Below are 24,779 nucleotides of genomic sequence, written 5' to 3' on the forward strand. Positions count from 1 at the left end.
TTGAATGTAGCCATAAACACTTCTAGGAATGAATTCAAATCATAAATGAGTGGTGAATCTTTTTTCATTAAAGATGCAAATCAAAGAAGAGCACTTCTTGATAGAAGTGCACTTATAAATCCAACTTGAGTAAATCCATCATAATATTAAAAGGGTTGCAACCTTAGAATAGAGCTTGAATTGTTGCAAAAATCCTTGAAATTTTGATCTTCCTCATTCAAAATTATCAGGCATACTAATTCATATCATCATTGTACTTATAAAAGTAAAACTTCTTGGATTTGGTTGTGAAGCCGATCTATTTGCTTCTTTCAATTACATAATTTCTTGATGCAAATTTTGAACTTCTTTCATATGCATAGGATTAGTATTTCTATAGCTGGCATTAGTAATGTGTGAAATTTCTATTCTATGAATATTGACAAATTTGTAAAGATTTGCAATAATTGCAAATCTATTCTCACTTATATTAAGTATAGCATCTATGATTTTTTCTTCTATTTCAAACATCTTAAGAAATCCACAAGTCAAATTAGAGAAAAGTAATTTGCAACTTCTATTATCAAATGAAAATTTCTAAAAAGAAGAATAATTTTTTCTCTTTAATAAATAAAATTAGTGTTAAAAAACTAAATAATTTTTTTAAAGATGAATAATCTACAACCTTCAAAATACAATAATAGAAGTGGGATAATTCACTCACTTGTAAAACAAGACATGAACAATAAGTTAGTACTCTTGTCAAAACTGTCAAGGACATGAACCTCAAAGAACTAAAATCTTAATACACTCTTGTGACACTTGAAAAGGCTAAAAAATTACTTAAAGATGATATAATAATAAATTAAAATGGTTATTGCCAAAGATAAGAAGACTAGAAAGTCTTGAAACAAGACTAAGGACTAGGAAGGCATTGACAAGAGTAAAGAAGGCTTCACTCTTGCCTCCATATATACTCTTAACTAAGAGCTACATGGTAATGTCTTGTAAGACCTCCAAAACATGTTGACTTTACAAGATACGTATCTTAATTTGTAAGACAAGTTTTTTATATGTGCGCTATATAGTTAGCTTGTTTTGTAAGCTATTAATACATGATTAACTTGTTGATCAAGTTTCTAACCTACCAACCAACTACAATTACATGTAAAGTCAAAACAATGTCTATGAAGCTTCTAGAAAGCTTCTCTAAAAAATATTATGAAATACATCTAATTTTATTTATCTATACTTAATCATATAAGTAAATATTAAAATAAATATGTATATCCATGACAATAAATATTTAGTCTATCACTTGATCAACAAATTGGTGCATAATAAGAAAGAAGAACCAAAATTTTAGTATAGCAACTTCATATTATAAAAAACAAAAACAAAATTAAGGTATCATAAAAATATTAATTATATATGAAAGCAAATCTTTTTAAAAAAATGATAGAATAGAATAAAATATACTACTAATTATAAAGACTTTGATTTATATAAGCAAACTGTTGACAAATTGAGACAACAAAAAATTGTGTTTAACACATTATTACAAAGAAAAAAATAACATTGAAAGTAAGAAAAGATATGGACTTTATGCTTTCTTTGTCAATGAACATCTTTTATCCTATAGCACATCCTAACTCTAGTATACATGTCTCTTCTTAATTAGAGAACATAATATATTTAGTATATATTTAGTAATTACTAAATATTTAATTAAAAAAGATTAAAAATATATAAATATTACTACAAGAAATTATATTATAGTTTTTTATTCTAAAACATGAAATTTAAAAATAACAAACAAATCTTTTGATACATAAAAGTACTAAATTCATAGTTTATTCTTAAAAAAATCATATTTTTTAAAAACAATTGTGGCCTAGTGTAATTATTATGCCATAATCTAAAAAATATAAAAATATAAATTTACTAAAACTAAAGAAATTATAATCTTTTGTCCAACTAAAATTCTAAGGATTTTAAAATGGATTAAGATACAAATGTTCTTTAGTTTTCAACTATTGGTACATACTTCTAAACAATTACAAAATAACAAAATGATTAGATATAAAAAGTTGAGATTTGAACTAATTATAAAGAAAAAAATATATATTTGACTTAGAGTAATGAATAATAGCATAGTTTGTTAAAAAAAGGACATAAGATATAATATATAAAAAATAAAAAAAAATATATTAAAGTATTTAAAAGGTTTAAAAAAGACATAAATTATAGTAGATAAAGTAGATAAATTGACTACACACACTTTTCTAAAATTGAACTTTACTCTATATTCTAATCTACTTATAATATATCCTAAATTTGGCCTTAATGAAATAAGTTTCTAATTAGTACATAGTACTAGATGGATGAAAAATTTAAATAGTTTTTTGCATCAAAACATATTAATAAATCCTAAACTTTTCACCATGTATATGATTTTGCATTTAATTTATGAATCTCAAACCTTTAATCTAATACCTTTCCTTCTATTATTTTAGGAACTTCTAATAATTGGTTGCATGTCAATGTCAATAAGTTTTTTTCAAAATCTAAGGTAGCTACCTAACATCTATGTATGTAGACATGCATGGATGATAATGGATGAATGTACGAATGGATGATGTAAAAATATCAAAGTGCAAACTAGATCCATGTTTTGCAAAATTGGTCAAATTGGTACCTTGAATTAAGGCTTACATTTATATAAATATGCATTATATATATTAGCAAAACATTACAGTTCCCTATGTTTTAATTAAAAATAATAATAATACTAATAAAAAGGTTGGCAACAATTTAATCATTAGTCACTGTTGGTGAGCACCATACATCATTCACATGAATTGTTTTCATCCAAATACCGAATGCATGAAACTCAAACACCAATCCAGTCCACGTCAGACCATCAGCGTCCCATACTGAAATTCAAGTACCAGCTGGTAAGCCGAGATTCGCCTGCCTGGCGGGGGGGGGGGGGGATTGGCTCCTCCCTAATAAAGGGAACACGGCCAGGGAACAACTGTCAACGAGTAGGGAACAACTGTCCGTAACGTGCGAACGAATCGCGACGTCGCGGCTTGGGCGGAGTCGCCATTGCGTCTCCAGCGCATTCCACGAGGCGTACCAGGCTAAGATCCCTCTGAAAACTTGACGTCGTAGACCACCTAAGATCTGACTCATCCGACGGAAGCGTCAAGCAATGCTATTCGATTCTGCGAATCATATAGTGGCTGTCAGACACTTGCCGCACCCCACGGCGTGGCGTGATGTCCGATGCAGATTGTTTGATTTTGTGCTATACGAGGCGAGGTATTTTGCCTGCCGCTCTACATTCCGTTTGTTTCCTTTAGTGGACTGGGAGAACTAGGCTTGGATTGGGGAAGCGGTCTGGGCCTGCATTAACGCGTAGGAACATGGTGCTTATGTGCGATGATGATCCATGACGGAGCTTTCGTGATTGTAGCGCGTGTAGTCGGTTCCTTCTGACCGGAGCCTGTGTCACCCAGTGACATTCATAACGGTGCGGCAATTGTCGTGTCCGAATCTCTGTTTTCGTTGACGCGGTGCCTGTTGTGGGTTGATTTGCAGGGCACTCATCCTGGCACAAGCAGCGCGTTATTACTGTCTGCTTCACGTGTAAGGTCTTGCCTCGAATGTTAGTTGGAGCTTTTGGCATCTATTGATAACTACAGCCTTATCTATCTTTCGCTATGGGTTTTCTGTTTGGGTGTCATGCGATTGACGAGTTTTGGGTTTCCAAGTAGTTATTTAAGGTTGTATTCTCTTTTTCCTACGCTTGCGTTGTTGTAGCAGTGAGGAGTCCGTGCTTTGGTTGTCGGATTTTGTTTGCGTTAGAAAATATGGCCAGCAGGCACACACGCCATAGCTCGGTGGACACGTTAGGATGGATTTACACAAATCGTGTAGATACACCTCCTGACGAGACGGTTCAACTCGACCATTCTGTGTCCACACGTTTGTCAAATTTCGCGCGGGACATGCTCCCACCCATCAAGAGGCAGACTTCGATTCGGTTTAATCCTGGAGAGTACTTTGGAGGGTGTTTTGGGCCTCACAAAACCAAGGGCTCTGATCATGGCTCCCAGCAGCCAATCCTCATGGATTCAGACACTATGGATCCTGTGCACACCACAACACGCCGTCCTCCGAGATCCAGGTCCAGGTCACTCTCCACATCCTTCCTGGGAAATTTCAACTTTGCAGCCATGAAGTTTGGAGAGAAGAATGAGGAGGATTCGTCATGGGAGCTGGAAATGCGAGTAGCGGAGCTGAATCACAAAGCGGCAACTGAAGTGGACAGGGTGCAATCGGGTGGTCGGTGGGTAATAGACGAAGATGATGATTATGTGAAACCTCCGGCATGGAAGCAGGCTATCAGGAGGTTGAGAGCCGAGGCCAAGCGCCATGTGCATCCGGCAACACCGCGAGACCGCTTGACAAACTATGACGTTGAAAATTACGAGAAGAATTTCGATGACAATGAAAAAGGATCGCTGTATATGGTGGTTGCTGCTAATGACGAGTTCGGGGTGAAAGCAAGAGTGCTACACACAAATCTTCTCGCGCGGTTGCATTCGCACAGGTTCGAGGACTCGCTTAGCCAAAACCCCCCTGCTAAGCTCTTGAAGTGTACTTCTATGCCGGTCGCGCCTGTGAATCTTGTCTCGAAATCATCTAGAGAGGACGGTGTATCCATCTGGCAGAGGCGACAAGCTGCTCGGCCACTCGTGAAACTTGAACTGACAAGATCGATGTGAATCCGCAACGTACACTCAGGAACTAGCCAAGCTTCAGCTGGACCTGTACATTGCACAGCTTCAGGGTTCTCTTACTCTCAAGCACACAATGTTCACAGGAGGTTCTCGGAAGTTGTGGGCGCAGTAAGCAAGCCGACCGCAATGCGATTGATTCCTCGCATGTCAATTACTGACCAAGCGATCAAGACTGCAATGACACTCCAGCAGTCTGTTCTGAAGGATAAAACTAGGCTATCTCTTGCAGTTAGCGACATGATCTACTTCGTAGCCTTGGACTACGAGACTAATGATTCAATGGGAGGAATTTCTTATTCCTATTCTTCATAATAACCCGTACTATTCGAATACCCCTGATAGAAAGTTTTCGGGACGATGAAGAAGCAACCCAGCTGTAGGAATCTTCCAGGGGTGTGTACATTACAGTAGGATACAGAAGTAGTAGCGCGACCTTATACACACATCCTATTCGAATGTGTAATCTCCACGACTTCTAATCAGAAGCCACTCTTGGCTCAATTGCGTATCACGGCGTCATAATTTTGATCCTGGAATTGCGTTGAATGTAGTCACTACAATCGCCTCCGCTCTCTTCCAGGGGAACGATATGTGATCAGGTTCTTTCTACTCGATCACCGCGAGTATTCACGTGTGCTTCTCACTTAAGAGTGATATTAGCTTAAGATTGGTTCCCATGACTGAATTAGAAATTTTGGTTACAAAGCATTTGAATTTTGAATTTGAATGTATGAAGACTAGTATATGTTCAATAATTTTAATGTTTGTGGTCCGCGATCCTCCTTCTGCTAAATCTATCTATCTATCTATCTATCCATCTATCTATCTGTATGTGTTCATTTATATATATATATATATATATATATATATATTGTAATCATTCTGTAATCACTTTGATAGAACCTTTCTTATCAGGTACCTTATTTAAATATTAGCATACTCACTTTTTATATCATTCAACATGAACATGTAAAATATTCACAATGCTAATTTTGGCTTGTTGTCACTTTAAAAATGAGATGTTTACCAAACTTTTGGCATGGTTGACCATGTGCCAACTAGATTGGAGTCCAGTATCCTTATTTATTCCATACATATATATATTTATATATATATTTATATATCATCACAATGTAGTTTTTTTGTAATCGAATAAATAATTAAAAAAATAAGTCTCGAAGAAAAGAAAGAAAGTAGAAATGGAAAAAGACAGAAATAAGGAAAGAAACGAAAGTAAGGAAGTAGCAAGAAAAAAAATAGGAATTAAAGAGAAGGAAGTTCGACGAAGATGGAATGAAAGAAGAAATGGATGAAAAGAAAATAACAGAAAGAAAAAGGAAGAATTCGCTGTCTCGAAGAAGAATTAAAGCCAGAAAGAACGATAAAGATCGTAAAGAAAAGAAAGAATGAAAGGAACTTTTAACATGATAAGGATGTTAAAGACAGAACTGGACGGACGAAAATACGAGTAAGGAACGAAGAGTGGACAGATGACGAACGATGATGGACGTGGAGGAAACGAGAAGCGTTGGACGGACAATCCAGCCACCAACTCAACCAATGTGCCGTTTCGTGTGTAACCGTCTCCCCGACTCTTCCAGTTCTCATGAATCGATCCAGGGCCATGTTCCCGCGTGATAATCATCGCTCACAATCAGCACAGTTCCGTCATGAATCTAGCAACAACGCCCCGCTTTCACGACCCCACTATTTACCTTGTAATTTGGTAGTTTTCAGAGAAAATTAAGGTAGCTTTTCTGTAGGATTCGGTGATGATTTCGGTATTTGGTTTTTGGAGGTTTATGAGAATTTGGGTGTTTGTTTAATGAGTTGGCGGTTGATGCTTTGGACATGGCAGCCAGGAAGTTTAAGTGTGATTGATGGTCTGCTGAATTTCGGTTTAGCAAAGGGAAGCAGGGCATGCAGAGATTTTAGATGCCAGGATGGTTTTCTCACCAGGTTTTGTTGGTTGGCTCTGACTACGGAGGAACCTTGGATGGAATTTGTGAGAAAGGAGTAATGTTTTGAGATGCGGATGGTCTTGTACGCCAGGGATATTGGCGCCGAAGAGGCTCTACGTTTAGTTTACTGTATGTTTTAGGATTAAGAGTGGAGAGAAGAAGAGAATGGTGCGATTCGCAATGCAGGCACTTGGAACCGAGTCCCCGCTTCAGAGACCATCCAAAAGATCCCGCAGTGAACCTCTGCTGGAGCTTCCAACGTCGCCACCATTGCCTTTACTACTGCAAGAGGAAGACCACCAATTGGCAGCCACGTTCGACCCTGACACTCTAGATTGTCAGATCTGTATGGAGGCTCTCCATACCCCAATCTTTCAGGTATATTCAATCGCCATGTGGAAAATTAGTCTATTGCCAGTCGTTCTTGCTACGAATTTCGTTCAATAGCAGAAATTTTAATGATGTAGAATACTGTGAACGTCATGACAGTGCTCAAATGGCCACATTGCCTGTTCGAGCTGCTGCCAGAAACTCGGCAACATTTGCGCATCGTGCTCCAAACCAACTGGGAGAATCAGATGCTTAGCCATAGAGAAGCTTATAGATTCCCTTCACATGAGTTGCAGGAATGCAGAGTTTGGTTGCCGGAAGATGCTGAAGTTCACAAAGAGGAAAGGCCACGAGTTGTTCTGCCCTTGCACTCCTTTCGACTGCCCTGTCTCGGATTGTCCTTTCTCAGGAGCTGCCACATCCTTTCCGGATCACTTCTCCGAGTCCCATCAGATAAGGACCCTGAACTTCCAATACGATGTTTGGTTCACAGCCGTTCTAAACCCGACAGACCTTCATTTGCTCTTAAAAGCAGACAACATGGTGTTTCTTCTCCACTATGAAAAGGAAGATTTGGGTAACTTAGTATTTGTTACCTTATTTGGAGCTCCACAAAGAGAGGAGTTCTTTTCGTATCACTTGGCAGTGAAATATGGTCAGACCAGGTTGACGATGGAGAGCGTGCCTCGAAGTATTCTGCGAGCGGATAAGCGCTCAACTAACTTTATTTTCATTCCTAGACCTTTGAATATACCTGAAGGTCTGTTGCAAATAGAGATCTCATTTCATCATCCTGGTGAAGACATCTCGGGCTTGCAGATCAGCCCCTAGCTCTCCATCTTGCGACAGTATTTCAGTGCTTCCCTACCACTACGCTTCCCTGTGCAGTTATTGATTTGAGAAACTGTATTATAATACGAGAAAAAAGGTTGAAATATTTAACGGTCAACACGACGTAACGGACTGAGGGTGGTAGATTGCTTCACTCTTTCACCTTTTTCAATGGGGAGGAGAGGGTTTAAGCGTTAAGGAAACTTTCCTAGCTTCCTTGAAGCATGAAATGAAGGATATGGTTGCCAATGTTGCAAAGAGGATTTTAGTTACAGTTGTCTGATCTGCTGCACTGTGCTGATTCCTGTATCCGGTTGGATCACATATCCTCGTGGTTGATAATCTTATCTCCTCCTCTCTTGTACTAGTGTAACAATCTTTCTTTCAACATTGTACCATTACCAAGTAGAGCTAGTGATGTCCATTTTAAAGGGCATTTTTTACCCTGGAGAATACTTTGTACTCCAATCGTGATATTTGACACAGTTCCAGATTCTTTTTGCCTTCATTCATCATTCGATTCTGCAGAGGTGCTCAAACACTGAACAGTGTAGTTACAGAGAACCCGCACAAATGTTGTCATTGTGTGGATGCTGTTCATAGCACAATTGTCAGAGGTAAGTAATCTTCTTTCATCTGTTTAGAAATTGTGAGTCTCGGAACGATGACTGAATATTTCTACACTGACACTGTTTTGTGATAACAGTGATTAGACTGACGTGCACATGCATCACAATATTGTAGGGCGATTTTGGCAGCTTCGTGATCAGTAACTTGTTTCAAAACTCTGCCTTCTAGAGCGTTAGCTTTGGACCAAGTAGCAATTGATTTCTAGTTTTCTGAGAGATTGCTTTCTAGTTTTGACAGAGATGCATATTATGTAGAGTGTTTTTTTTTTTTGTCTTTCGTGAACCTCATCTAACAGTTTGGTCTTTCAAGTCTTAAAATTTTATCACTGTTAACATTCATCAATGTCAAATTAAAACTTTAAAAAATCCAATTAAAAATCAAAACTAGTTATTTTTTGTAGAGATATAGCATAGAAGGAATGTACACGCAGTAAAATAGAGGTGTCCACCTATTAGTGGTTTCCTACTTAAAATATCATACTAAAGTAATAAAAATTATTATTATTAATATTATGATTTTAAGAATTAAAAGATTTTCTTAAAATACTTAAAAATTGCAATAATCTAAGATATCAACAAACAAATATTTTTCAATTCATTTTGCAAACTTGTCAAGTATGAGAAACCACTCAAATTAAGTGTTTTCAAAGATGAAATACTTTCTAAGTTGTTTGATAAGTTTGTCAAGCTTTAGGAACCACTCAAATTAAGTGTTGTCAAAAAAGAACAATTTGCCAATTCATTTGGCAAGCTTATTAAGTTTTAACGAATTACTCAAGTTAAATGTTGTCAAAGAAGAAATATTTGCTTATTTATTTTGAAAGCTTGATAAAATTAAGTAATTTTTAAAATTAAGTAATTTTTAAAATTAAGTATAATAATAAAAGAAAGTTTTAGTAATTTATTTGACAAGCCTATTAAGCTTGAGCAACTACTCAAATAAAATATTACTAAAAAAAGAAGAATTTCAATTTATTTGGTAAGCTTAGCAAGCTTGAATAACCTTTCAAGTCAAGTATTTTCAAAGAACAAAAATTTTCCAATTCATTTAGATAGCATATTAAGCTTGAAGAATTTCTTAAATAAATTTTTTCAAAGAAGAAATATTTGCCAATTTATTTGAGAAACATGTAAAGTTTGAGTATTAACTCAGATAAAATTTTGTCAACAAAGAAAGATTTATTAATTTATTTAAGAAGCTTCTCAAGCCTAAGTAACTATTTAAATTAAGTATTGTCAAAGAAGAAAGATTTTTCAATGTACTTGGCAAGCTTATCAAGTCCTAGCAATCTTTCAAATTAGGTATTGTAAAAGAAGAAAAAATTACCAATATATTTAGCTAGCTTGTTAAGCTTTTCAAACTTTAGAAATCTATTAAATAATATTTTGTGAATAAAAAAATATTTACCAATTCATTTGATAGGCTTCTAAGGCCTAAGCAATGACTCAAATAAAGTATTTTTAAGCAAAAAAGATTTGCCAACTCATAAGATAAGATTGTCAAGCTTAAGCAAGTACTCAAATAAAGTGTTGTAAAAAACCAAAGATTTAAAATTTTATTTAATAAGTTTGTCAAGCTTAAAAAATCTCTTAAATCAAATATTATCAAAGAAGAAAGATTTTCTAATTCATTTGAGAAACATATAAAGTTTGAATAATGGCTCAAATAGAATTTTGTCAACAAAGTAAGATTTGTTAATTTATTTAGTAAGTTTTTAAAGCTTGATTAACCATTCAAATCAAATATTGTCAAAGAAGAAATATTTGGCAATTTATTTGGTAAGCTTGTCAAGCTTGAGCAACCACTTAAATAAAGTGCTGTTAATAAATTAAGATTGAACAATTTATCTGGAAAATTTTTCAAGCTTGAAAAATCTTTCAAATTAAGTATTGTCCAAAAATAAAGATTTGTTAATGCATTTGGAAAGCTTTCCAAGCTAGAGTAACCATTATAATAAAGTATTATTATAAAAAAATTATGAAGGTTGCACAACCACTTAAATAAAGTATTATTATAAAAAAAAGATATGCCAATTTTTTTGGAAAGATTATCAAGCTTGACCAACCTTAATTAGAGATGGTTATTTTTAGCTAATTTAACTTCTATTATTATAAATTTTATTTTTATTTTATTTTATTCTTTTCTATAATAAAATCAATTTTGTATATAAATAAAGACTAATATGTAGATTCTTGATTTTTCAAATATATGTATTATTATTTATATAAATATTTTAAATTAAAATATTTTAAATTTATATATATATATATATATATATATGAAATATTTTGATTTTTGTAGGAAGGCATACATCTAAAAGAAATATATTATATTAAAATAAAAAAATCCTAAAAAAACATGATAGTATCACAAGATACAAAGAAAGCCTAAAGAAAAGCACATTGGAGATAAAAGTCAAAATATAAATTGCATTGAAGAGAAGGGCGTCAAGCATTAATGACAAATAAATTAGAGAACAATAGTCCTCAATATAAAAAATGACAAAGGCGAAGGAAAGAAGTGATGGAATAGATTAGAAGATGGTTGAGGTAAGGGATAAGGATTGGAAATAGAAACAAGAAATATAGAGTTGAGATAGGAGATGGATAGTGAGAACATGAACTAAGTATGGAGAAGGGAAGAGAGAGTTGGAACAAGAGCTTGGAATGGGAATTAAGTAAGAAGGAATGAGAAAGTTGGAAAATAGGTTGGAAACAAGAATAGAAATAAGAAATGAGAGGTTTGGGACAAGACGAGGAGATATGAATTAAGAATAAGAATATCAAATGAGATGTTATAATGATGGTTTTGATAGGTGGATTGATTTAACTACTAGTAGGATTAATTTAAATTTTTCCTATTTTATTACCAAGTATAATACCTTTTAATTATTTAATAACATAACAAAAATATAGTTAGAAATTATAATCTATTGTATTAGAAAAAATTTAAATATATACAAATCTCAAAATATTTTATATTGCAGTATGCAAAAAAAATATAAAATTCTTCTTAAAAAATTCATTCCAAATTTTTATGCCTTTATATTCTTTTTTTTTTCAATAATTCTTTGGATCTTATCTTATACTTAAACATATATTTTTATCATTCTATTTTTATTATTTTTTATTGATTGATGAATTAACATATCTAAAATAATACTTTCATCTTGTTTTACTAATTTATTCTTTTTATTGATTTATATTTGTAATATACTTTCTTTTTTTGTACCACTTCAATAATTACGAATTAAATTAAATTACTTCAATTAAATTATTGCAAAAAAATCAGCATATGTTCAAAAACATTTTTTTTTAAACTTTCAAGGCATCAAACCTTATCTTCAAAATAATCCATAGCTTATGATTACTATTTTTATCATCTCCATCCAAATCTCTTTATCCTTTTAACTTTTGTAAAGTTATTTTCTAACATCCCAATCTCTTTTATTCTCCTAAAAATAAGCCAAAAACTTTTAAATTCAAAGGTAGTTTATTACAAGATCTTATAATTTTTTTCTTAGCTTCAATAAATTCTTTAGGCGATTTGTCATTATCCTAGGAAGAATTAGCTATAAAAAAACTTCATACTTGCATCTTTTTCAAGTTCTTCAACATCGAATTTATAAATATTTGTTAGATAATATTTTATTACCTTCTAATTTTATATTGTTATAATTAATATACTATCTTTTTTAGGATGTAAAACATCCATAGAATTAAAATTCATTATATCATTAATATGTTTCTTATTTTTTACATTATCAAAAACTAACATAATTTTTTTACCTATCAATAATCTTTTTATTATATTTTGAGTTTCTTCCAAATTCTTTGGTTTTGATTGAAAATTTATTAAAAAACCATCATCTTTATTTTGAATACTTTCAACAAAACATAATGCATGATAAATGATACATATATCTTACAACATTAAATATAGTCTTTGCTAATGTAATCTTTTCTATTCCACTTTGTGAAGGATCTAAAATCTAGTATTATTTGATCAAGCTACTAAGATTATTATAATTTGAAGGAAACTTTGGTCTTTCATATTCTTCAATTTTTTTTATTAATTATTTTTTATTGATTACACCATCAAATAGATCATTTCTTGAAAGAATTTTAGATAATGTTATTGCAAAAGAATATACATCTGCTTCAAAAATACATCTTTATTGATTCTATTATGTTTTTTAATATTCTTGAAGCTATATATCTTAAAATTCTATCTATGTGATTTTTTTTTTAACTTTTGGATTCCTTCTTACAATGATATTTCACAAATCAATAATATCTTAAATATTATTGTTAGATTTACTAACATTAATAATATTAAATAGGACATTTTTTTAGCTATAGATCTTAATGTGTATTAGGGACATAATCCTTAGAACCTTTTAGAGACAAGTTTCTAGAACCTTCTAGAAGCAAGTCTCTGGAACCTTCTAGAAGTTTTTTAGTTGGTAGAAGATATTAGGGACATAGTCCTTAGAACCTTCTAGAGATAAGTTTCTAGGACCTTCTACAAGCAAGTCTCTGGAACCTTCTAGAAGCTTCCTAGTTGGTAGAAGTTGTTTGAGAAGCTTCCTAAATAGAAGTATATATTGGAATCAAGGCTGAAGAGTTCTTCAGTCTCGACAACACATCTCTTGGAGCTCTAGTTCACCTCTCTGGTGTTGTTCTCATCTGATCAATCTAGTTCTTGCCAGTTCTTCTTGAACTTCTTGTTAGATCTCGAGTCTGTATTTCTGTATCCATGACAATGTGTAATTTACATATCATAAAAATAATAAATATTTATTATAATTTGATACATAACATCAATAAGAAAGTAATATGGCATTCATCTTTTTGCATCTAATATGTTGCTAAAACTTCTTTGTATCAAATCTATTACAAAATATAATTTTTTACTTGAATTATTCAGTAGTAAGAATTTACTATTCTCAATTGTATTATTTTTTGGAACTTAGTAATATTTGATGAAGTTTAGATGGCTTGAATTATTTAAGATATCTACTTCTTCCATAAGAATTGCATTAAAATTAACATCCATATCTTTTTTTTCACCTCAAAATCTAAACCACTTTGATTTATAAATTATTCCAAAAGCACTACTACTTATGGCTTTGATAAGTTTTAAATTTTTTATATCTCTTGATACTTCCAAAGAATTCAATTCTTTACTTTTTACATGCAACAAGCCCTTTAATCTTATTAATAGATAATCTTCCAATCTATAATCTTTAAATTGTACATCTTTATTTACATAGTCTAATCTTATGTAAAATTCTTTATTATTGTGTTTAATTTTTTGTAGATAAAAATATCAGAGAATACTAGTATAATATCTTCAAACATTTTTGGACATTCTTTTTGAAAGTAAATCATTTTTTATATTATAATAAGTCTTTAAATTACACAATAACTCTCTAAAAAATTCTTCGTTTTTTAGTTGAAAGATATTTGCTTTACACCAATGTTGTTGTATAAAATCTTTTATCAACATGTATATTCTTAATGCTCTCTATTTGAATTCATAAAATAGAAGTTTTTAATTAGTTCTCTTATTGCTATAAGCTCTTAAGGCTTCAAATACTTTGATAACATGACCAAGTGGTTTACAAATACTTATACATTGATTTTTGTTTAAAAATACTTTAGCCTATAATAATACCTCAATTTCTTGATTGTAATCTTGACTAGGCACATCTTTTATATTAACTATTCTTCTTTCGAATACAACTCTAATACCCTCTATAAATTTCTTATAAAAATTCATAACAATTGCAAATTCCAATGTACAACAAGCAAATAAAAACCTCCATATTTCTTAAACATACTTTCTAAAAAATTGTACAAGATAAGTTATAATAAACACTTAAATGATGTATGTAATTTGCCTTTAATTACATGAATACAATCTTATTTCATACTTTTTAATATTTTAATAAATTTTAATGATTTAAGAGAAAATTCAATATAATAAAATTATTTCTAGTATACTTCACATAAAAAAAAACAAATCTCTAATTACATTTGGAATTTTTTTAATAATTTTTACTATCTCTAATTATTTTAAATATAAAAAATATTTACATGTATATATAAAATAATATATAAAGGTTTATTTCAATTGTATCATTATCTCTACAAAAGTTTTATGATTGATGTTCATTTCGTAAAAAACAACTAGCATTTGATTCTTTAATATACTCATTTGTTTATTCAAGTAATCATAGATTTTTAAAATATCATTTGATTACCACAAAACCTTCATATAAAAGTAATATAAATACTATTTAAACTAATTTTTTATATATATTTTTTTATATACGTAAGATTAATTTATATCTTTCATAATCATTAAAGTAGAATATTTTCTTATAGCTCCATCTATCTTGCAATAATTATCTTATATTATCAATTATTGAAATTAATCATAAATATGAAATATCACTAAATATATACTAAAATACTATGTTAAAATTGTAATCTCTTCTTATTAAGATTGTTAGCATATTTGTTTAATCCTTTATGTTTCTTTAATCACTCAATATACTAATGACACAATTATAACTTAAATTAATACATGCAAAAAAAACTTAAAACTCCAAATTTGATTGTTTGTATATTCAACAACTTATTTAAGCCTAAGGTTGTAAACTTCTACATCAAGCCTTAATATATATATTGATTGAGATACTCAAGCAACATTATTGTTGATCCAAAGTATCACTATACACTTGTTATCATTGTAATCTATAAATTACTTTGACTTTCAAAATGCTACTATCAAATATATGCATTCACTTTTTAATCTATCCAATCGATAATATCAATTTATTCTTTGCTTTAGATAGTATCTTGTATTAAAAAAATTACATGTATTAAAAGAAACATCACTTGCTATTGCAACCACAACACTACATATATGCATCAATATAACATTACGTTGCATAAGCTTGTATAGATGTATTAAAATATTATGCTTTTAGTTAGTACAAGATATCTCTAACTCCTAAGATCTAGCTATACTTAAGATGAGAATCTCACTAATTGCATAGTTATCATTTTGAAGATGCAAAAAATATTTCCTACAATATTTACTTTATTAATCCATATATGAATTGCTAAATAGATTAAGTGAAAGATTTGGATGCCATTGCAACTAATCAAATATGCTTGATTATTGACAAACTTGCATAGGATATAACAAGTATGAACTTATATAATTTGATTGTGTTTATCAAGCATATTTTCTGGATTTTGAGCAGTATATTTGAAACACAATATATTTGAAATACAATATGTGCTATAGGAACAATCTTGGAATAAAAAAAACAAAAAAACAAAAAAAAAACAAAGGACTATCTACCATGAATGGCTCTCCCACTTTCATATTGCTTACATGCAGCACAACAATATCAAAGTGTATATGTAAGCACATATTTGAGCAATTTGAAGCAAAGAAAGAATACACAATTAGAAGCATTTTGCAGCAAGGACAAGAAGAAGTGAAGGAGAGAAGGAGGTGAGGATGTGTTTAAAATCCAACTTGGTGCAGATAGAAAGGACACATATGGATAATGTCATTCAAAAGGCAAATAAATAAGAGAATGGCTATTGCCACAACACATTTGCTAAGTATACAAAATTTGTGTCATTCCAAATTTTAGGATTTCTGTGCACCAAGTAAATTTTCTAATTTTAACGACTATTTATTTGACTTTGTTAATCTTTAGTTCATAACTTTTTCTTTGTTAAAAATAATATAAAGATTGCATGTAATAATATTGTTCTAACTTTTATTGTTTAAAAACTTAGAATACACACACACACACACATATATATATATATATATATATATATATATATTTCATAATTTATATTAATTTTTCATATTCTCATTTGCATTTGTTTCACTATAAAAGTTTAAATTTATCTATATTATAATTTATAAATTAGAAAATCCAACATATACAAGCCAATGGTTTATTTCACTATCATTTGTAAATCTATGTATGTATTTGAATGTATGTATATATATATATATATATATATATATTAAAATGACCCACCTATTTACTAAATCCCACCCTATTGTAGAAAACAAGGGTGGGTTGGAGTAAGAGCTAGGAACAAGGGGATCAGAATTTTTTTTAAAAAATAAGAATAGAAAAAGCATGGATTGGGAATAAGGGAGGTAGGGATGAGGACCATGATTGTAATAATGGTTTCTGGAGATGATCCAATTTTCTAATGATGGTTATGATAGGGTAGATTGATTTAATATATGGGTGGGTCATTTTAACATTTCCTTGTAAAAAAGCATAATTCTCTAACATAATACCACAAACCACCATTTCTTTTCCCCCTTAGACCTCCCAACCCAACCACTTAAAAACCTCACAACTGCAGCCAACGAATACCATCCCCTACGAACGAATCACTCCATCCATCCCAGCAGCAGATGTCGTTCATCCGCGCATAAAATTCATTCATCGACTCCGCACCTCCTCCTATTCGGGAATCATTCTACATCATCTGCTCTGGTGCTGCTTCAGAGCGGCGTTGTCGTGGTGTTCATCGTTGTGGTTATCGTCTTCCATGGCGACAAATTCTCAATATCAAGTGCATCGCCATCGCACCCTCGACTACTCACAGACGACAGTATCTCCCAGTGCCCAACGATCACCCCCAAGATATTTCTCTCCCCCACTCGCGTTGCCCAATTCCGTTCCGAAACGGGCCCAACTCGCTGACGCCGCAGCGCCTTTGTTGATGGTCTTTTGAGGATCTGAGGGCGAGTGTGAAGCTGGTGCCGCCATGGAGGCCGTTGTAGCCGGAGTAGGGCAGGTGCAGTGGGCACTGGCAGGACATTTGAGTGCCGAGAAGGGCTTGAGAACGGGCGCGAGTGTGAGGTGCGGGTATGGAGGAGTAGCGTGGGGGAGTCGACCTGCTGTGCGGTGTGCCAGTGAGAGAAGGAGGGAGGAGGCTTTGCGAGTCCGAGCTGTGAGTGCGGATGGAGGTGGTGGTGAAGGTAACGGGGAAAGGTTTGGACGTGGTGGTGGCGGTGGAGACAATGGCGGCAATGGCGGTGACTATGGTGGCGGTGGTCGTGATGGGAGCTCTGGTGGGGATGATGCCGGTGGGCGCGCTCCTGAATCTTCTTCTGGCATCTTGGCGTGGTATCTGTCTTACTCTTCCTGGTGGTCTTAAGATGGTGCTGCCTACGAGGCTGGCTGGGTGATTGGTGATTTGCAGGGGATGAGGTTGATTGCGCACACTTGACAAATGTGAAGTTGACATTGAGGTCTTGTGGCTGAATTTCAGAATTGTTTATTTTTGTAGATGTTTAGGGTTTATGGTTGGCTTCTTTCGTGTCATGGCATTTGTAAGTGGTGCTTGTCTATACAAAGTTGTGTTTCCTTTGTTTTGAATTGAGTGTTGAATTGGGGTTTTTGATATTACCAGGAGAAGTTTTTTGTGCTAATTTTCGCTTTTTGTATTTTCTGCTGATGGTGGTTTAGGTACATGGATCGAACGCAAAAAAACCCAGTCACTACTAAGGCCATTACAGCTGCTATCCTCAATCTTTTAGGAGATATCTTTTGTCAGGTACTTGACACTGTCTTTTCTCCGCATTCTACTAAAATACGAGAATTCAGGATAACTACAAAGATACGTAATGTCCACTAGGGGATTGTGGACAATCTTTTGTGCTTATTACTTGAGCCAGTTGTTTTCAGTTTCTGCAGAAGATCCTCACTATTTTGGGGGAAAATCATCTCCTGCCCTTTGCGGGTACAAAACCTGTCTGCGCCTAGCTTCCATCATCTAGACGTGTCTTTAGCCTTCATCTAGTTTGGCTACATATACCTGACGTTGTGTAAATTTACATTTTGTACTTGAGAAGATTATTTTGGAGTTGTCAAATCTGTCTGGATGCATCAGATGTTTCCATCTTCTGACATGAGCCTTAGCACAGTTTAGAGCTGGAATGTTGATGGGAGGGCCATTTTTCTACTTTTTCTTTGGAGGGGTAATTCAGATGGCTGACTGTAATTTATACCACGCTGCGAATTCCTTTTGATCTAGCAGCTGGACATAGCATTTGAATTGTATTCTCATAGTTGACCATTGTCGATTGGCAGTTAGTGATCGACAAGTCCGACAAAGTCGATGTCAAGCGAACAGCAGTGATCACTTTTCTTGGTTTTATTCTCGTGGGTCCTACATTGCACACCTGGTAAGATATCATCTATATTCTATCGTCGTGTTGCTTTTGGAAAGATTATTTGTAATCAACTCTTCATTACATACAGTAGTCTGAAATGCATAGTAGTAGTGATATGCACGCCGATTGCTTGGATTAAGGATTATGGATTTGGAGGGACATTTTGCAGTTTTTGGCATTTCTCACATATTGCCTGTCAATGTGATGCCAGGTATTTGGCTTTGAGCAAGGTGGTGACAGCGACGGGATTAACAGGTGCTGGTGTTCGACTTCTGCTTGATCAGGTAGAGTCCCCTGCCTATGCCTGCTCGTGCAGATAGTGGCTTTTTTGGATGTGCAGCATCAGCACGGCCTGCAACATAGATTAATGAAATTTGGTTTGTATTTTGGAGTTATTTTTTGTAGTCCTTTGGTTGAGGCCATATGTACTTCTAGCCCTTCTTCGAAGATATCTACCCAGAACTATTGTTTCAGCTAGATTGATTTAGTGCTTCACAGATCAAATATCAATAAGAATCTGGCAAGTATAAAGAATGTTAGGCATGTTAGTGCAGATGTATGACAAGGAGTTCTAAAGTTTTCTTTTTCTTTTTCTTTTTGCTGCAGTTTTTGTTTTCGCCTGCTTTTGTGGCTGCATTTTTCGCTGCATTGTTGACACTTGAGGGGCGCCCGAAGGACGTCATCCCGAAGCTTAAGCAGGTTTGTCTTCCCACTTTTTAAAAGTTATGAGATTACTTGCAGGAACATTTGAAAGAAACTCTAGTATTGAGTTGCCATGTGAGTCAGCTGGGAGAGTTCTTTTGGTCTCTCCTGATCGTCTTCATTCATCATGCACACTAGCATCCTGTTTTTAAAGAGGCTGTGAGTCTTTACATTGTTTTCATGGTGTCAAATATATGGTTCTGTTTACGCAGGAGTGGAAACCTACTGTTGTTGCTAATTGGAAGCTTTGGATACCCTTCCAGTTCGTCAACTTCCTTCTTGTACCTCAAAATCTTCAGGTGAATTTCATGATCTGTGTTCATGTGCTGTAATGTCGCGCTAGATATCTATCTCAGCAATCAACACAGTAGTCTGTCTAAGAAGCAATGTTACTTGTTGACTTCCGAGACCTTAAAATGGATAACTGGTGGTTTGAATTTTGCAGGTGGCTTTTGCTAATGTGGTTGCCTTAGCGTGGAATGTATATCTATCTTTTGCTAGTCATAAAGAGGTGGCTATAGCCATCCCAACGGCAACTGTAGATCTTGAGATGTCTCCCTTTGATGAGGAAACGAAAGAGTAGTCTATCACGAAAATTCCAACCTGAAACCATGGAACTTAAAGATGATATACGGAGTATGGTTAAGTGCTCCTCCTTGTGTTTGGGGTATGTAATGTACACACTAGTTGCACGTTCAGGGTGAGATAGGATAACATTCGATCATACCAAAGTGAGGTTTGATGCAGTTCAACGTGCTTCAAAGTTGTCCAGTCGAAGATGGCGGAACTTTTAATAGGGCTGCTCCAAATTTTCACGCTTTGAATATTGTTTTGAATATATTTTTGATTTTTACGATGACATCGGTATGTTATGTCTTGAATTTTCACAATGATGCTCACAAGAATCAAGTGGTAAGCATCATTTCATGAATCATTGTAATCATACAAGTGAACGCTATTCACGTGTTTGTTTATGTGCTTTGCACTAATTATTTTATGTACTTCCTCTGCGTTAATGAGCAGAACGCTCGTTTTACTCACTCAGAAAAAAATAGACGATATAATTAGTGGCTCCAAGGAAGTTTTTTACCGATTGTAATGCACATTCAATGTAATGTTTGTGTTGTAACCGCCCATAAGTGCATATTCATCATTCAAGTTAATAAATTCGACTAATGATAGTAATCATTTGGTGAAGCTGGTCCCACAATTATTCATCATCATTAGCCAACTTCCTCCCCTGAAAAATTGCCGGAAGGCCATCGAATTAGAAAACCGATGTAAATTTTTATGACACCGTAAATTGCATTTTCATGGAGGATGACAGTTATGTGCACATGCACGTACCAGTCACCAAATACATGTCCATCCGTTCCCATTCATTCAGGTGGGTGAAAACTGTAACCTCCGCGGTAATGAAATTACGGATACTCTTCAATCAAAAACACATATCAGATCTCAGAATGGTAAAGCACCGTTCAAACTACTTATTAGTGAGCTAACAACACATTATTTCCACTGCCTCATGAAAAAAAATCACTGCGCATTACTCGTAAAAAAAACTCCTCTCGCTCTTTTGTACACGGCTAAATTACCTGATGGATCACTGCATTAGCGATATTACTCTCGCTCTCTCTACCTTCACTATGTTACAACAAGATACATGATCAACAATGCATCGACCAAGTCCCTCTTTCTCTAAAACAGGTTGGTCCATTGCTTCTAGTAAATCATCAAATACTGGTGAATGGATAAAAATCTTAGAAAATATCAACAAGGTGAGGATTGGCATGGTCCCCTCTCAAAAACCAGCTCTCATCGGCGCTCCCATCGCAAGTTCCGCTTGAGCTCTTCCGTCCACCAAGCCAAACGCTGTAGGTCGTCACGGTAATTGAACCATGCTGCGATGTATGAGCTTTGGTTCTGATCACGAGCACCCAGGTGTCCTCTTCACGAATCGGCCCTGTTTCAACCAAATACCAGAGAAACACCTTCAGACATCTAGACATTATACAGTTGCCGACATAGCTGGGCACTTCAACAGAGACAAACAATGAGAGAGTGAGATGGCAATTTAAAACTCCATTGGCTCACATTATTCTCATTGCGAAAAGACTGTGACATTGCAGCATTAGGATGTTGTAAACTGTATGCACAATTGGGTTTCTGAGCATATGTTGATTCATGCAAGCGAGGCATTGCATTGTTGATGAGTGCTCAATGGAAAAGGGGAGGATGCACCGAGCTCACTTTCATGCGAGGCCGACACTCCGCATTCAACTTGCGAACTTCGTAGCGGATCTTTTTGGAGAAAAGCCGAGTCCGCCGTTTTTCCTTGTAACGCATGACACGAGCTTCTCTTCCTCCATCACCTCCTCCTCCTGGAACTGCTTGGCATCCATTAGAAAGATCTGGGACCAGACCAACGTCACCCTGGAAAAAATGAAGCGGAAAACACTGGTGTTAAGTTGAAGATCGGCAAGCATTTCTGTGTGCATCCTTCGTCGACGATAGTGTGCGTAGAAAACATTTTCACAGTGCGAAAACAAATAAACATAGTTACGATGAGAGAAGATATGTATATGTACTCAAAAAACTATTTTCGTACCGCAATTTCCGAATAGGAATCATCTGGCAATTTCTGCGGACATTTTCCGTCAGTCCAGAGGCAGCGGTCGGACCATGCCGATAAGACATCTTCGTAGTTCAACTGCAACAGCGAAGGCGTGTGTTTCATCGGCTCACCCTCGAGGGAGCACCGCAACACGTCTGCTACTTCTTTTCTGATGAGATCGTAGCTATCCGGCACTATACACTCTTGGTTCACTTCGTAGTAGAAATCTTTAGAAAAGGAGAATCCCTTCTGCTGTTCAAGGCTCATTTTAGCTTGAAGGCTGCATTCCATGCCATTGCCAAGTCCACCTCCGTTTACCTCGCAGCATTCGTCAACAAACCCAGACGTATTCTCACAATCTTCCTCAAAAGCGTCCCCATTTCCTAATCCCACGATGTCTGAGAATTCCAGGGGATAACCTTCGTAACGCTCGTCGCTCCCACAAAGCTGCAAGCCATCTCCCACACACGCCATCTCATGGCTGTTGTCCGAGTCCTCGTCTCCATTGCCAGAGTCTAAGGGACTCCCTGCATTCTGGTGGTACTCGGTGGGTGCTCCAATGGCACTATCAAAGTCTTCCGTGTAGCCATTCGGCACCAGAAAATCTGGTCCGGAGTCTCCACTGCTGAGCTCCTCGTACGCGTCCTCCACGCCCACGTACATGGCCGCAGTTGCGGTTGCCCTTCCCTTGCAAAACTCTGCCATGGATATCCCCGTGGCACTGTCATGGGCAAAGGAGAGAGGAGACTCCTGAATATTGATGGTGATGAAGTTTGGCACCTCGTGGGATTCTCCCGGATTCCTGCTTTCGGTTTTCATTTTACCGCGGCGATGTTCTGGGTTGGAAATGTCGGCCGCGTGTTGAAGGTGAGGATTGGGACGTTGGCAAAGACGAGAGCGCTTGCGTGACGGCAGAAAGTGGGTGTGCGTCGACCGAGGATGGTGAGGCTTGTGAGCGTCGTTGCCGTCGGCTCCTGAAGTGTCAACGAGGGCTTTCTTCGGCACTTGAGAAACGGTGCCGTGGGGATTGAGACGGACACGCTCGTGGCGCGAGGCGAGAGCATTAGCCGAGTGCACGCTCCGGTCGCATCTACTACAAAGATACGCATTGTCAGCCTCACAGTACCATCGTGCTCCCTGAGAGCCGCAGCCATCGCAGGCTCTAGAAGCTCTCCCTGCTATAGCCATAGCTGTAGCCATGTTGGTGTGAGCAGTGCTCTTCGGTCTCGCCATTGCTTGGTATCTATTTGCAAAAAAATGCTCAATTTCTTTGAATTCCTAGTACCTGCTGTCTTGAAGACAGTAACACGACCGATCCGAGAGTCTTCAGAATCCTCTGTGCCCTGACGTGATTACAACCTGCACCTTCAGTGAATACGCAGGAATATATTTCCTTGCCTTCTCAGCGTTTCCAACTATTCAAACAGATTTTGAGTCGCTTTATCGATTCAGCGATGTCGATATTCACTTCACCACATGATCGTGACCCCGGTCCCATCAACGCTTCCTAACAAGCTTACAAACAAGAGCTCCATTGCTCCGAATTGACCAAAATCAGCAACAAACATTAAATCCAGCTATCGTCTCCCAGCACCACTTTCACTTCATAACAACCACGAATTCGAAAAATTGACCACTACTTCATTCGACCTATTTCTTTTCCTCATGATCGTCGATAAACACTTCAGCAACAGACCAATTCAAATGCACTAGGCCGAGGCCCGCCAAGCTCAGACTGCTCAACTGAGTATCTAGCAACCGAGTGATGATAGAGATGTCCGACCGCAGCTGACGCTGCAATAACCGACCAGAGCTGGAACGAACCCAACCAGATTGACAACCAGAACTCGCGACTCCACCGCACTACATCTCTTCCGACACTATTCAACCACCGCAAACAGTGATCATGAGACAACGACCCAACCTCTACCCAAAACCAAACTGGCGCAACCAGTCGCGGAGAGACCAGCCACACGTCCTACAATGCAAAGAGCGAAGCGACGACGAGCAGGCAAAAAACCAGTCGCGGTCGGGTCCGAGCTCGAAATCTCAACTACTGTCGTAAAGAGCACGAGTCGACAGACAGTTCGGGGAAGAGAATTCCATGCACTGTCACGCACGCTGAGCAAAATCCTTCGGCGCGAACTCGCAGCAACAGCTCCAGCGCGAGACGAAACGGGACGCGGGACGCGGTAGAGGGCACAGGCGCGACGCGAGGGGAGCTGGAGAGCAATATGAGCGCGCAACGCGAGACGGCAACGCCGCCGTCGCCTGGTCTCGATCCCACCTCAACGACTCGCGACGCACGAAAGGGGGCGTAAGGCCGTGGGCACGGGTTTAGGTATTGGAGGGGGCTGGGAGGGAATGTAATCCCCTTCTGGCTGGAGTTTCACCCCCCACGGCCCCCATTTTATCCACCGCCAGTCACTCCCTAGCAATATCTCTGCCACGCTGTATTATCCCCTATTTGGCCCCTTTGTCTTTGTGTTGGCTTGGGTTGCTTTTGTATGGAAAAATGCCATATCTTCTCAGCCTTAGCTTTGTTACTGATGGAGCTTTAGAACAACACTCCTCTACAATTATCCATTTATCCACAACCCAGGATACTGTCTTTATTATCAAAGCAACTGGTCAAAAGCCATAGTGTAACAACCCACAAGCTACACATTGCAGAGAGAG

At 36.0% G+C, this 24,779-nt stretch overlaps 4 protein-coding genes across 4 annotated transcripts; 3 read left to right on the forward strand and 1 right to left on the reverse strand.

The window, feature by feature from the left end:
• Positions 1 to 3,151: 3,151 nt before the first annotated feature.
• LOC112286064 (uncharacterized) lies at positions 3,152 to 5,298 on the forward strand. Its single transcript, XM_024527602.3, has 2 exons — positions 3,152 to 3,306; positions 3,586 to 5,298. The coding sequence occupies exon 2, from the start codon at positions 3,858 to 3,860 to the stop codon at positions 4,773 to 4,775; it is 918 nt and encodes a 305-aa protein (XP_024383370.1). The 5' UTR covers positions 3,152 to 3,306; positions 3,586 to 3,857; the 3' UTR covers positions 4,776 to 5,298.
• Positions 5,299 to 6,390: 1,092 nt separating this feature from the next.
• LOC112285621 (putative E3 ubiquitin-protein ligase SINA-like 6) lies at positions 6,391 to 8,422 on the forward strand. The gene is made up of 2 exons (XM_073535979.2): positions 6,391 to 7,129; positions 7,241 to 8,422. Exons 1-2 carry the CDS (start codon positions 6,917 to 6,919, stop codon positions 7,910 to 7,912), a joined length of 885 nt encoding a protein of 294 aa, XP_073392080.1. The 5' UTR covers positions 6,391 to 6,916; the 3' UTR covers positions 7,913 to 8,422.
• Positions 8,423 to 17,105: 8,683 nt separating this feature from the next.
• On the forward strand, positions 17,106 to 20,345 carry LOC112285849 (protein SYM1). Its single transcript, XM_024527127.3, has 7 exons — positions 17,106 to 17,735; positions 18,078 to 18,165; positions 18,702 to 18,796; positions 18,996 to 19,068; positions 19,391 to 19,483; positions 19,699 to 19,785; positions 19,932 to 20,345. The coding sequence occupies exons 1-7, from the start codon at positions 17,374 to 17,376 to the stop codon at positions 20,067 to 20,069; spliced, it is 936 nt and encodes a 311-aa protein (XP_024382895.1). The 5' UTR covers positions 17,106 to 17,373; the 3' UTR covers positions 20,070 to 20,345.
• A 529-nt stretch (positions 20,346 to 20,874) lies between these two features.
• On the reverse strand, positions 20,875 to 24,351 carry LOC112285848 (zinc finger protein CONSTANS-LIKE 6). Its single transcript, XM_024527126.3, has 3 exons — positions 22,095 to 24,351; positions 21,737 to 21,919; positions 20,875 to 21,449 (listed from the first exon to the last, which is right to left on the reverse strand). Exons 1-3 carry the CDS (start codon positions 23,331 to 23,333, stop codon positions 21,414 to 21,416), a joined length of 1,458 nt encoding a protein of 485 aa, XP_024382894.1. The 5' UTR covers positions 23,334 to 24,351; the 3' UTR covers positions 20,875 to 21,413.
• Between the last annotated feature and the right edge of the window lie 428 nt (positions 24,352 to 24,779).

Source organism: Physcomitrium patens, chromosome 8, assembly GCF_059467195.1.
Source record: "Physcomitrium patens ecotype Gransden chromosome 8, ASM5946719v1, whole genome shotgun sequence".
In the NCBI taxonomy this organism is placed as follows: Eukaryota; Viridiplantae; Streptophyta; class Bryopsida; order Funariales; family Funariaceae; genus Physcomitrium; species Physcomitrium patens.

Coding starts and splice junctions, on each gene's coding strand:
- LOC112286064 (XM_024527602.3), top strand. CDS start 3,858: ATGGCCAGCAGGCACACACGCCATAGCTCGGTGGACACGTTAGGATGG.
- LOC112285621 (XM_073535979.2), top strand. CDS start 6,917: ATGGTGCGATTCGCAATGCAGGCACTTGGAACCGAGTCCCCGCTTCAG. Junction 7,130..7,240: donor TCCATACCCCAATCTTTCAG/GTATATTCAATC, acceptor ACGTCATGACAG/TGCTCAAATGGCCACATTGC.
- LOC112285849 (XM_024527127.3), top strand. CDS start 17,374: ATGGAGGCCGTTGTAGCCGGAGTAGGGCAGGTGCAGTGGGCACTGGCA. Junction 17,736..18,077: donor TCTTCTGGCATCTTGGCGTG/GTATCTGTCTTA, acceptor ATGGTGGTTTAG/GTACATGGATCGAACGCAAA. Junction 19,786..19,931: donor TTGTACCTCAAAATCTTCAG/GTGAATTTCATG, acceptor TGAATTTTGCAG/GTGGCTTTTGCTAATGTGGT.
- LOC112285848 (XM_024527126.3), bottom strand. CDS start 23,333: ATGGCGAGACCGAAGAGCACTGCTCACACCAACATGGCTACAGCTATG. Junction 21,920..22,094: donor ATTCCTATTCGGAAATTGCG/GTACGAAAATAG, acceptor CATTTTTTCCAG/GGTGACGTTGGTCTGGTCCC. Junction 21,450..21,736: donor AGTGTCGGCCTCGCATGAAA/GTGAGCTCGGTG, acceptor TGGTTGAAACAG/GGCCGATTCGTGAAGAGGAC.